The sequence below is a fragment of the Mus caroli genome, chromosome 16, assembly GCF_900094665.2.
Source record: "Mus caroli chromosome 16, CAROLI_EIJ_v1.1, whole genome shotgun sequence".
In the NCBI taxonomy this organism is placed as follows: domain Eukaryota; kingdom Metazoa; phylum Chordata; class Mammalia; order Rodentia; family Muridae; genus Mus; species Mus caroli.
The window spans coordinates 12,116,576-12,131,229 of NC_034585.1; the positions used below are offsets into that span (position 1 = coordinate 12,116,576).

The following is a 14,654-nucleotide window of genomic DNA, read 5'->3' on the forward strand; positions in this document are numbered from 1 at the left end:
CATCAATGTGCCTGTGCCTCGGTGAGTTAGGAGACAGAAGCTACAGAAATAGCCTTCAACTCCAACTGGACAAGGCCAAGACATGGTATGACACCAGGAAATGCAAGTAGTTTAGGAATCCTAATGGGACCCAAATGGATGAGAAATAAAGTAGAGGCTATAGCATTTCCTTCCTACTGGAAACGTTGCTAATAGTCAGCCTGCAAGACTACTGATAGCTCAGACACATTCTTCAGATACTGAGAGCACTGGCTAGAGAAAAACCCAACCTAAATAATTTCAAATTTAGAGCTGAGGAGATGACTCAGTTGTTAAGAGCACTGACTGCTCTTCCAGAGATCCTGAGTTCCCAGCAACCACATGGTGGCTCACAGCCATCTGTAATAAGATCCAATGCCCTCTTCTGGTTTGTCTGAAGAGAGTGACAGTGTACTCATATTAATGAAACAAATAAATCTAAAAAATAATAATTACACATTTATATTTTACCAAGTTTTGACTTAAATCTTCAAGCCATTCTATACCAAAATGTTTAAAACACACACACACTTGCTTTTATTTTAGCTAGACTATCATAATAATGTTTACAAGCAATGAAAAAAAAAAATCAAAGTTTTCATCACAAATACCAAGTTACAAAGTCTTTTAACTATGAATCTTATATCTGCATTCTAAAATGTCTTATGGAAGAATCAGAGCAGGAGAGGTCAGAAGAAGACTTTGAAGAGTGTACATGAAGTCCACGAGCTGTGGCCTCTTAGCAGACTTGGTCTAAAAGGACTAAAAAGGGAACCCCAGCCAACACCATAAAACATCTTTACTCAATCTAACATTGCTAATTAGATGAAACTTTTTTCTTAATAACCAGGAAAAAAAAATCTAAACTGGAACAGAACAAGTAAAATTCTTTCATCAGAAAGTAAGAAAAATTGGACCCCATGGCAGAGACAATAATCCTAAACTACTCAGAAATCTAAGCTGGCATGATTAAGGTACAAAGTCTGCCTAGCCTACACAGCAAGTTCACAGCTAGCCTGGAGGATTCAGAGATTGTATCTCAGGGGAAAAGTCAAGAGTCTGGGGATGCAACTCAGTAGTAGAAACCTTGTCCAATATTACAATGCCTTGGGTTCAACCCCAAGTATCACAATAACAAGGAAACAAATCTTTCCGAGATGTCACAAGTCACAAACATTAAAAAATACCTATTTCAATGCACTGCATTAGACCATTGAATAAATGCACAGTAGAAAAAAAAGTTTCTCCATATAGGAAAAAGAAATACATAAAACAAAACAAAACAAAACAACTCACATAAACCTGAGAAAGACATAAAAACAAATACACAAAAGAGCAACAGCAATACTAGAAAATATTTAAGAATCTTAGCCAGTATCAGCACTTAGGAGGCAGAGGCAACATATCTCTGTGAGTTCAAGGGCAGCCAGGTCTAGAATGAGTTCTAGGACAGCCAGAGCTACACAGACACCCTGTCTCAAAGAGGGTGTAAAAAAAAAAAAAGGATCTTATTTTGTTTTGTTGTTGCTAAAAAACCCATGTTGTATGCATACTAATTTCACATGTTCTACCACTATGTCTGTAAGTGTCTTTATTTTATAAACTAAGGCACTAAGTATCCCAGGCCTGTTAAATGTTAGAGGACACAGCAATGTGTAATCAGTGCACGTCAATTTAGAGACCTTCAGTCACATAAGAGAGCAGGTAACATGCAACACACTCTCCCATATAGCCCCTCCACTTCCATACTTCTCTTCCTCTCTGATATGGAATGTTTTCTATCCCCAGCTCCACCTTTGAAAATCCTACCAGTCAGTAGTCCTTGATGGCCCATTCCAAAGCTAACTCCTACGCTCAGCTTTCCTAGATTTATTCCAGGCAGAAGAAATACGGTGAACTTGCTCAGCCATATTAGAACCTAGCACTTGAATGTTTTTCTTTGTTACTAAAACACAAACACTTTAGGGACAACAACCATGCCACTTTACCCCAGTCCTCTTGATAATCAAGCTTATACACTTCCACCAGGAGGCATCAATTAATAAATGTACATATGATTCATAAAAATGAAGGGATTCTTCCTGTCAAAAGTTATCATAGTTGCTTTTAATATCAATAAACAATAACTATTAACATTAAACATGTATACTTTGAACATGTATACTGACCCTTGGTGGCCCAATAATCATGCCTGTCCACCTTGTAAGTGTCATGTCTTCATCATCTTCAAGGCCCCAGCTAACAGTACCATCACCTACTCCTTTTTGTCCTTCTTCAAGTTCTTCCAACAAGCGAAAATTACGAGGAACTTTAACTCCTATACAAAAGAATGTCAATGTCAATATAAAAAACTCATAATTATTAAAAGATGAACGTTTAAATTAAGCCTTTTGAAGATTAGTTTTCACAAATTATTTCACCCAAAGGCAAACTTCCCTCAAGAAAGAATTATGCCTCAGGAAATATCTGACTCAGCAACAACCTCTCAAAATGAAAATGCCAGCAGGTGTCAACTGTAAATACCTTCTTGGATACGTGGGACTTTGTGTCCACGTCCCCTTCTCAATGCTGGAATTTTGTCTGGTTTGAGCCTAAACATGCTATCATAGTCTCTGTGAGTTCCTACGTGTCAGTTCTCTCTGCTGTAGTATCACTGGACCTATAAATCACACTCCAGGGTCGGCTTCATGCCTAGGAGTAGTAGGCCAACACAACAGACTCCATTTTGTATGTGGATGGGGTTTCTGTTTCTGCCAATTTTTGTCTAGGTTTTTTGTTTGTTTTGTTTGTTTGTTTTTTGGTTTTCAATTTTCTTTTTGACACACACACAAAGAAACTGAAAGGCAGAGAGGGAAAGAATATGACAACAGGTGGGGGATGGGGGAATATAAGAAAGGTTTAGGGAGAAGAAAGAATATGATCAAAAGATAGTGTTTAAAATTATAATTTTAGCTGGATGGTGGTGGTGCATGCCTTTAATCCCAGCACTCAGGAGGCAGAGGCAGGTGGATCTCTGAGTTTGAGGCCAGTCTGGTCTACTCAGAGAAATCCTGTCTTAGAAAAAATATATAATGTGTATGTATGTATGTATGTGTGTGTGTGTGTGTGTGTATATATATATATATGTATATATATATATACACATAACACATATACTGTGTATATACATATATATGTATATACACACATTTTTTGATGAAAATGCCACTAGAAAGCATTGTGTCAAACATAACCAAGAGTTCTGCACATGTATATAAATTCCTACTCAATCAGCTTTATACATATATTAATCCATAAGGAAATTATCATAAAATGAACATCTTCCCATAGCTGAGGCTCTTAGCCAAGGACATATAACTAATGGCAAAACCAGACAGTTCAACTAGCAAATAAATACACACACACCAATAATTTTTTATGAGAATTTCATTCAATTTTAGAAATGCAACAAAAGGTAAGGTTTTCTAGAATACTGAGGGCTCCTGACCCAGATCAAAGGAGCTCTACAGTTGCCAGATAATCTCCATCATTCAACCTTACCTAGGGCCTCAAGCACTCCAACCATTCTACCACTAAACTATACTCCCAATCCTGTTAAGCTACAGAAAACAAAAACTTTGCAATTAAACTGCAGCCATTCAGAAACTGGAAAGAACCCACATATCCTTCAACAGAGGAATGGATACAGAAGTGTGATACATTTACACAATGGAGAACTACTCAGCTATTAAAAACAATGAACTCATGAAATTCACAGGCAAATAGATGGAACTAGAAAATATCCTGAGTGAGGTAATCCAGTCACAAAAGAACACACATGGTATGCACTCACTGATAAGTAGATAGTAGCCCAAAAGCTCAGAATACCCAAGATACAATTCACACACCACATGAAGCTCAAGAAGGAAGACCAAAGTGTGGATGCTTTGATCCTTCTTAAGAGGAACAAAATACTCACGGGAGGAAATATGGAGACAAAGTGTGGAATAGAGACTGAAGGAAAGGATATCCAGAGACTCCCCACCTGGAGATCCATCCCATCCATATAGAGTCACCAAACCCAGACACTATTGTGGATGCCAAGAAGTGCTTGCTGACAGGAGTCTGATACAGCTGTCTCCTGAGAAGCTCTGCCAGAGCCTAACAAATGCAGAGGCGGATGCTCACAAGCAACCATTGGACTTAACATGTGGTCCCCAATGGAGGAGTTAGAGAAGGGACTGAAGGACCTGAGGGGGGGAGCTTCATGGGGGGAGTAACAGTGTCAACCAGCCAGACCCCCCTGGAGCTCCCAGGGACTGGACCACCAACCAAAGAGTACACATGGAGGGATCCATGGCTCCAGTTGCATATGTAGCAGTGGATGTCTCTGTCACGCATAAATGGGAGGAGAGGCCCTTGGTCCTATAAAGGCTCCATGCCCCAATGTAGGGGAATGCCAGGGCAGGGAGGTAGAAGTGGGTAGGTGGGTGGGGGAATACCCTCATAGAAGCATGGGAAGCGGGGATGGGATAGGGGGTTTGAAGAGCGGAAATCAGGAAAGGGGATAACATTTGAAATGTAAATAAAGAAAATACCCAATAAAAAAAGAAAAAATTTGCAGCCATCATCTATAGATATAATTTATACAAATACTAGTTTAATAGTAAATTTTATTCACATTAATTCTCAGAGAATAAATAGCAAGTAAGATTATCTTGATAAAATGAAGACTCACAAGAACAGCAATTTAATTTTAATTTCTAAAATAAGTATTTCAAAGACTTATCTAACATTTAAAATATACAATATACTTACTTAGTTTTGTTTTCCTTTCTTTTGAAACAGGGTTTCACTATATAGCTCTGGTTAGGTCTGGAACTCACTATTTTAAATTGATAACAAGTTTCATTCACAAATGAGAAGAGAAATACTTTTTAATACAGTATTTTTTTAAACATTTATATATTATATGTAAGTACACTGTAGCTGTCTTCAGGCTTTTTTTCCCTCACTGTAGCTGTCTTCAGACACCCCAGAAGAGGGCATCAGATCTCATTAAGAATGGTTGTGAGCCATCATATGGTTGCTGGGATTTGAACTCATGACCTTCAGAAGAGCAGTCAGCGCTCTTAACCACTGAGCCATCTCTCCAGCCCAATACAGTATTTTAAATCCAATACATTCCTAACACACTCACCCCAAAGAGTACCTTTTTAAAATTTATTCACTTTATATCCCAATATCAGTCCCACCTCTTCCCGGTACCCCTCGTGCAGGTCCTCCCCTCATCCCTCCCTCCCCATCCTCAAAAGAAGGTGGGGCACCACCACCCTAAGCCCCATTCCCCACCCTTCAGGCCAGCACCAAGTCACTGCAGGACTAGGTTCATCCTCTCCCACTGATGCCAGACAAGGCAGCCCAGTTAGGGGAAGAGGATCCACTGGCAGGCAAGCAACAGATTCAGGGACAGTCCTCGCTCCAGTTGTTGGGGGATCCATATGAAGTCCAAGCTGCAAATCTGCTACATATGTGCAGGGGGCTTAGGTCCAGCCCATGCTCACTCCAAAGAGTACCTCTTAATATGTTTATTAATCTTTATATATCTAAAATGGCATCAACTACATAAGAGTCCACATAAAGTATAATCAACTCTAAGACAAATGCCAGAACACTAAAATGTGACTTAGAACTGAACTAGACAAAATGAAAAATCAAAATTCAAATCAGTCTTTGAACATTTGAAGCATCTGAACTATAACTTCAAGTACAAGTCAAAGGACCTCCAACTTAGATGACTTGCAAAGTACATTACACTGTGGTATGGACAATGTATTAAGAGTTAATCACACTGCACCTATTCCTGTAGAGACTTGATGCCCCAATGAAGGGGGATGCAGGGGTTGTGGAGTAGGGGTAGGAGGTTAGGAGGGGACATTGGGGGAGCACCTTCTCAGAGGCAGAGGGAAGGGAGTATGAACCTCTTCCTGGAGGGGGACCAGGAAGAGGGGCAAATTTGGAAATAAATAAAACAATCTTTTTAAAAAGATCTAATCACACAGCTGTTATTATTTATGACAGCCACAAGGATTCTGACCATATCTATCCAGAGTACCCTAAAAGTACATGAACTATTCATTCACAAATCTATTTGTTATATATTAATACCACTAGATAAAGAGGAAATAAGCCTCCATTATGTTAATGAATTTGAACATAACAAGCTTTTAGGATACTTTCACTTAAGAATGGCAAATTGAATGCAGTGAAATATCACCATATAAGATTGTACTTGAGCAATTTATTTTCTCATTAAGTCACTGACATAGAGCCAATACCACAGGGAATTATGACAATAAAATAGGTACCTAGTTATAAACCTGTTGAACTTACAGCAAATACTTTTTTCTTCTCCCAATATTTGTGCACCAACCTAAACCAAGTGTAGCTGAGACTGAACACTAAGACAAAATGCTTCTCCCTAAGAACTTAAAACTCAATGACAAAATCAGGTAGTGGATTCATTCAAATATGAAGACCCAAATTGTCTGCATGCTACAGATATGAAATAGACAAGCTCAAGGAAGAACATAGCAGTGGCTTAGCATGTTCCAGTAAAGCACCCAACAGTGCTTACTGTAGAACTATGAAGGGCGCTTTCCTTAGAATAAAGTAGGGGTACAGGCAAGTGATAAGACACTTTGGCTTCTCCTGTTCTAATTTCTGAGTAAAATTAGGAATTATACATCCTTTAAAAGATATAGATGTGAGGTCTTTGAACAAAAACTATAACTGACTGGTTATAACTGCTCTTCTAGATAATCCAGAAGTTGTAATTAACTTCCATAATCAGATGACTATATGAAACAAAAAACAGCTATTCTCCAAATTATTGTTTATGAGATAAATACTTCAAAAATAAATGAGGAAATAATTGCCTCTTGTCGATACTGTTTAGTAAATGGCAGCTTGTAACCTGGGTATATGACACTAGCACAGTAACAGTATACCAATCTATGCACTGTTTGTACTTTTAAGTAACATTTCAGTCACTATACTGAAACACCTATGGCAAATTACAGTATGTACAGAGAGTAGATGGCTTGTAACATGCCTGATTATTTAGCTATATTGCTGTTTTTAACATAAGCCACACTTCAAATATTAAGGTGAAATCAGACTTCTGCCACTCTGCCACATGGTAATAATCATGCACAATCATTCAATTAGAAAATGAAGAGCAAGCTAGGCCATAAAGCACCTATTAAAAACCAGTGACTGGGCTGGTGAGATGGCTCAGTGGGTAAGAGCACCCGACTGCTCTTCCGAAGGTCCAGAGTTCAAGTCCCAGCAACCACATGGTGGCTCACAACCATCCGTAACAAGATCTGGCGCCCTCTTCTGGAGTGTCTGAAGACAGCTACAGTGTACTTACATATAATAAATAAATAAATCTTTAAAAAAAAAAAAAAAACAGTGACTACACGGGACTTTAAAGATGATACCCCACCCCAGAGAGAATGAGGATGATAAACACATTGACAGGGAGGAATGAGCACAGAAGCAAGACAATAGAGGCAAAGGATGACCCTAAGAATGGCAAAAAGTACTCAAGAGCTCAAAAGCCTGAGTCCTCAGAGGGACAGAAGCAATACCTAGACTCACCTGCTGCCAGTTAAAGTAGAGTGCGCTAGGTGGTGCAGGCAGAGGACAAGTGAAATGTACGCGTTGAGTACAAGCCATCAACAGGAGGAAAACAAGAACAGCAACAGGGTTCAGAAAGCTAAGCTCTGACATATCCTAGCTGGCCCAGTGGGCTTCTGAAAGGCAGGCTTAGAAATAGCAGTAGAAACTGAGATAAGTCCCAGAAGCATAAAAAGCACAGTGATTACTGAGCTTTTTAAATGTAATAAAATTGTTCTGCTATTACTATATCTATGTACCAGAAGTGAAAGCAAGTGACAAAGATAGGAAAAACACTTGCAAAGGTTATTATCTGAGAAAGAATTTCTATCTAGAATAAAGAACTTCTCCAACCAGATTAAAAACAATAAAAGCAGCCCGATTTTTAGCATAGTCAAAGAATTGACCACAGTGACACATGTCTATAATTCTAGCATTTGATAAGTAAAGCCCAGAGGGTTGAGAGGTCAAGACTAACTGGCAAAATGGCTCAGTAGATAAAGGTGCTTGCCATCAAGCATGCCACACATGTTCAATCCCTAAACTCCACATAATGGAAGGAAACAATACAACTCTCCACACGTTATCCTCTGATCTCCACATTCATGTTGTGATACAAATGGACAGACAGACAGACAGACACACACACACACACACATATATATATGTAAGAATTAATAAATGCTTAAAAATATTTCAGCTGGGCAGTGTTTTTAATCCCTGCACTTGGGAGGCAGAAATTCTGAGTTCAAGGCCAGCCTGGCCTACAGAGTAAGTTCCAGGACACCCAGGGCTATTCAGAAAAACCCTTCCCGCTTTGAAATATATATATTTCAAAGCCAGTTTTGGAATATATATATATATATATATATATATATATATTTCAAAGCCAGTTTTAGATGCATATAGTAAATTCAAGCTTAAAGTAAATGACACCCTACTTTAAAATTTAAGATTAAAAATGAAAACAAAAACTGTTAGACATAGAATCTAATCAAGGAAACGTAGACGGCTAACATATAAAAGGATATTCAACATAACTAGGCATTAGGGAAATGCCAGTCAAACCCACTGTAAGCCTTTTTTAAAGTGCCTCCTATGTGATCAGCTTTGTTAAGAAGAAAATAAGAATGGGGAAGTGGTGGCCCATGCCTTTAATCCCAGCACTTGTGAGGCAGAGGCAGATGGATTTCTGAGTTCAAGGCCAGCCTGGTCTACAAAGTGAGTTCCAGGACAGCCAGGGCTACACAGAGAAACCCTGAAAAAAAAAAAAAGAAGAAGAAGAAAGAAGAAGAAAGAAGAAGAAAGAAGAAGAAGAAGAAAGAAGAAGAAAGAAGAAGAAAGAAGAAGAAAGAAGAAAGAAGAAAGAAGAAAGAAGAAGAAGAAGAAGAAGAAGAAGAAGAAGAAGAAGAAGAAGAAGAAGAAGAAGAAGAAGAAGAAGAAGAAGAAGAAGAAGAAGAAGAAGATGATGATCTTCTTCCCAGCCATGCAAGGTCAGAAGAGAATAATGAATGAATACAAGCTTTATACTTTGTGAAAAGTCCACAGCCACCAGAAGTACCTGCTAATGTTCTAGGTGTAGAGTGCAAGGGTTATTTGGTCCAAATCAGTATTAGTGATTTGGTTTCCCCATGAAGCAAGGCATCCTGACCAACAGCAGAATGTGCCTGCTGCTGAGTGAGGAACATGCTTGTCCTGGACCAAGGAGAGCTGGAGAGGAAGCACAAGGCTGTTCACAGAAGCAGTGTGGACACCGATTTTCTCAACTTGGTTATCTTGGGGAGTAGGGGAGATTGATATTGATTCCTGGAATGACAGATATTACTATGCCTTAGGTGGGCCCAAAAGAGCTAACAAAGCTGAAAACTTTTCAGTCTCTGTAAAGAAGACAATGCCTACCAATATGTTGTTAGGAAGCCTGCAAACAAAGAAAATAAACAGCCCAGAAGCAAAGCACCCGAGATTATGCCACATGTCCTACAACACTCATGTTTACACACTGCTCTGAAGAAACAATGCACTGATAAAAGTAAGGGAGGGGCTGAAGAATATGCTAAATCTTTGGCAAAGAGATTAAAGAAGCCAAAGGAACGCTCCAGGAACAATTGCCAAGAGACACAGGCAGTCCTCACTACAGTCTTCTAATTCTGAGCTCAGTTAATTCTTTAAGTGGTGGTGGCAAACGCCTTTAATCCCAGCATTTTGGGAGGCAGAGGCAGGCAATTTCTGGGTTTGAGGCCAGCCTGGTCTACAGAGTGAGTTCCAGGACAGCCAAGGCTACACAGAGAAACCCTGCCTCAGGAAAAAAAAAAAAAACAAGAGTAAGAAATAAATGATCAGACCTTGAATCTCAAACAAACAAAGCAGTAAGATCCCATGCATCCTATGCACAGGATAGCTAAAACCAAAAGTCAGGAGGTATTGGTGAGCGTGTGGAGAAGGATCATCAGGCACTGCTGCTAAGACTGCAGTCCCCTCTGGAAGAGCACAACAGCAGCTCCCCCAACAGTTAAGCACAGTCATCACTATTCCCCAGCAATTCACTTCTTGGTTTCTACCTTTTAAAAGCATATTTTAGAGCAGATACAAATATTCACAGCAGCCTTATTCCCAACGCTGAAAGAAATTTTAAAAAGTAGCCAATTTTAAAAAGTTTATGCCCATCAACAGGTGAATGGACAAATAAAAAAAATTGTGGTAAAGATATACCACATTTCTTTGACCATAAAACAGTATAAAAGTATTCATGTACACAGATGGCTTTTCAGCACATATACAATGCATAAGGTTTCCCATCACTGTAACAAACCACCTCAACAACTTAAGGGCAGTTCAGGAATTACAGTCCTTCCTCGGGTGTCCCCAATTGTTTTAGAGCTGTGGGTAGAGGGAAGCTGCTTACTTCACAGCCGTCAGGAAGCACAAAACCAGAGAGAAAAAGGCCACATACAAGAAGACCTTAATAGGGCTTTATCTCCTACTTTCCACTCCTACCCAAATGTCATTAAATTATAAATACATCAATGGATTAACCCATTGATTACATCAAAGTCAATCAACTCTCAATGACTGGATCTGCCAAACGACGATCAAGCCTTTATTGACTCATGAGCCTTTGACAAGGGTATTCATATTCAAGCCATAACAGAGTGAAAAAGGTGACTATACAGACATAAAAAAAGAGCATAAAGAAGAGCATCATTTCACGCATGATAAGTCAAAAAGTAATCTGGAAGCTGCTAGACACTGGAGGAAGTAAGAAAGTGCTAGTGTGATTACATTTACTTCTTAAGAAACCATTCACGAGCCAGGCATGGTGGCGCACGCCTTTAATCTCATCAATTGGGAGACAGAGGCAGGCAGATTTCTGAGTTCGAGGCCAGCCTGGTCTACAGAGTGAGTTCCAGGACAGCCAGGGCTACACAAGAGAAACCCTGTCTCAAAAAACAAAACAAGAAAGAAAGAAAGAAAGAAAGAAAGAAAGAAAGAAAGAAAGAAACAAAGAAAGAAACAAAGAAAGAAAGAAAGAGAGAAAGAGAGAGAGAGAGAGAGAGAGAGAAAGGAAGGAAGAAAGGAAGGAAGGAAGGAAGGAAGGAAGGAAGGAAGGAAGGAAGGAAGGAAAGAAAGAACCATTCACGCTGGGGACACATTCTGGAAAAAGCACCCTGATACCAAGGAGAGTGGAAGAGATGTCAGCGATGGATCAGAGTCAGGACAGCTCCTGGAAGGCCTCAATCTCAGGACCAGCTCACATTTTATCTTATGCTCTGAAACCTCAGGGTAGAGTGAGAAAAGCAAGCAAGGTTTTACAGAAGGTTATGTGGCAGTCAGCGAGCTGTTAAGGGCAATGACCCATTGTTTTGAGTAGCAAGTGAAGTCATGAGTGATAAATAGCCAATACAAGCAGTGCTTAAGTTAAACCACTAAATAAATCAATAAATAAGCATCTGACTGGCCCTTTTCTTTTAACCTTATTCTACTTCACACACCTCTAAACACACCAAACTCCAGTAAACTGTAGATAGCTTACATCTCAACTTGGCTCAAGACAGATCTGTACTATACTATTATAACTATTATTTCAAAAACCTTACAGATGACAAGATTTCTCTTCTACAGTTTGAATATTTGCTAAGTCCCAACTTAAACTGAAAATAACATTTATTCTCACACAAATAAACTACATTCTGTAAACCCACTCCCAAACCTGGTCCTGACAGCTCATCTTCCATATAGCTCCACTTAGCTCACAGTAGTTCTCCAACAACAAATATTATTCTAGTCAACATGGTTTCCATTTACGTGTTAAGTTTTATATTACACAGTTCCCAAAATAATTAAGTGAATGTTTCCATCGTTACGTAGCCCTTGCTATGAATGGTTCCCATCTACATGGATTTCTGTAAGCAGTGTAAATAACACACAGCCCAAGCTTGTGCTATCATTACAGAAAGTACACCTGTGTATGTGAAGGCCAGAGGTCAATATCAAATGTCTTCCTCAACAGCTTCTTCACTTTTTGAGAAAGTGCTTCCGACTGAACTTGGAGATTAGTGATTGGTTAGTGTGGTTGGTCAATGGGCTCTAAAATCTACCTGTCTTGGCCACACCATGCCATGCACTGGGTTACAGATGGATATCACCTGCATTCCCTAGCTTTATGTAGGTTCTGGGGATCTTAATTCAGGTCCCCACATGTATTTCATGGACTGGAGGAAAAAAACAAAAACAAAAAATAAAAAACTATGTAGCAGAGGATAGCCTTGAGCTCCAGACTCTCCTACCTCCACCTCCCTGGCAACTTCATCGCCACAAATGGAAACAATGGTTGTAAGGAAAAGAATGATTTCAGACAGGCCTCATGCTACATACCTGTAACCACTGCTATTTGGAAGGCTTAGGCAGGAGAACCTTAAATTCAAGGAATGGTTAGGCAAAGTAAAAAGTAAAAAGAAAGCCAGGCGTGGTGGCACACACTTTTAATCCCAGCACTCGGGAGGCAGAGGCAGGTGGATTTCTGAGTTTGAGGCCAGCCTGGTCTACAGAGTGAGTTCCAGGACAGCCAGGGCTGTACAGAGAAACCCTGTCCCAAAAAAACAAAAAGGAAAGGAAAGGAAAGGAAAGGAAAGGAAAGGAAAGGAAAACTGTAATGTCCTTACTATGCTTGTTATGCCAATTAATAATTTTACTATTTTTTTCACCTTTCTAGGGCCTTTAATGTCTTGAAATTTTCAAAGATCTAGAGTAACTTTTTCATTTAAGTAACTGCTTCACAAGTTTCATAGCCATTTTTACTTCCCCAAACTACTCTGTAGGGAAAGGACTGTCTATATGAGGAGGCTGTATTATGTGTTCAAGTATCAAGAGTTTACCAAGAACATATGTATATCAAGAACAACAACAAAATCTACTAAGCCAGCAGTGAAAGTCTGAGGAAGAAAATACACTGAAGTTCAACTTTTCCATCAATTAGTTCTGAGGCCCAAGCCACTGCCTCCAGTACTGCTTCTGAGCACTGGCATATATGCCTATGTGTGTGTGTGTGTGTGTGTGTGTGTGTGTGTGTGTGTGTATGTGTATGTGTGTATGTGTATATATGTGTATATATATATATATATATATATATATATATATATACACATATATACACACATAAGAAAACAAGAACTGGTAATTAAGTGGCAGGCCTACAGAGCATAGCCATCTAGAGCAGCGGGAAATCAGGATACTATCACAGTAGTCTTTCTATACATCTTTTAAAAAAAAAGATTATTTATTTTATGTATGTGAGTACACTGTAGATGTCTCCAGATACACCAGAAGAGAGCAGTGGATTTCATAACTGATGGTTGCAAGTCACCTTGTGGTCACTGGGAATTGAACTCAGGACCTCTGGAAGAACAGCCAATGCTCTTAACCAGTGAGCCATCTCCAGCCCCAACACTAGTCTTTCTAACATACACAACTATGACCACTTCTGAAAAGGTAATTATTTTTCTTTGGTTGTTTCCTGACCTTACACAGAACTACAAAGAGGGGGAAAAAATCTGTTTTTTTTTTTCCTAAGCCTCTCTTCATGTATCTGCATTCAAAGAAACTACAGACCCATCAAAATAATCTAAGTGAATTTTTTTCAATGTCATGTTACAATGTAATGCAATACCTAAAAAGAGCTCTTAATACCAAAAGGAGACCTAAAGTAAAAAACTGAAAATATAAAAATAGTAAACATGTTGACATATTAGGTCATTAACTTTGACAAATGTGTCACACTAAGCTATCAAAGGAAGAGAACTGTATGCACACCATCTTCTCCATTTTTCTGTAAACCTAAAACTATGACAAACAAAAGAATGTTCAATCTTTGTTTACTTTTGAGACAGGATCTTACTACCGAGCGTAGGCTGACCTTATGTAGCCCAGGCTCATCAGGAACTCACGATCCTTCCTCATAGCTGGGATTATAGGAATGCACTACCACAGAACACACAGAACTTCCTTTTTTACACAGTAAATTGCAGTAATTGAATCAAATGAAATCTTTACTCACAGATACTAAATATTAATAAACATCTTTTGCCTTGAGTAATGCTTAAGCTAAATTCTATGAAAGCCTCTTGACTTGGGGAAAGGAAGGAGAAAACTTCAGACACTTCCATCTGAGAAGGAACCAAGAGTGTAAAGAAAAATTTATCTAGGAAGGAATGTATGAGAGTCAGTGTTGAGACTAAAACAGAAAAAAACATCCTTTGAGGAATACTCCAAATTCAGTCAGTCATGATGGAGAGAATGCTGGATTATACTCTTGCTTCTGTTAGTCATGATGGAGAGAATGCTGGATTATACTCTTGCTTCTGTTAGTCATGATGGGGAGAATGGTGGATTATACTCTTGCTTCTGTTAGTCATGATGGAGAGAATGCTGGATTATACTCTTGCTTCTGTCAGTCATGATGGAGAGAATGCTGGATTATA

The 14,654-nt window shown here is 39.0% G+C and overlaps 1 protein-coding gene across 2 annotated transcripts in view; it reads right to left on the reverse strand.

Annotated features, from left to right (window-relative positions):
* The window catches only part of Ube2v2 (ubiquitin conjugating enzyme E2 V2), a 35,743-nt gene that overhangs the window by 18,815 nt on the left and 2,274 nt on the right, over positions 1-14,654 (reverse strand). For both annotated transcript variants that reach the window (XM_021184846.1, XM_029470727.1), the window contains exon 2: positions 2,187-2,335. In XM_021184846.1, the coding sequence (XP_021040505.1) occupies positions 2,187-2,335 (149 nt within the window). The remainder of the gene's footprint in view (positions 1-2,186; positions 2,336-14,654) is intronic.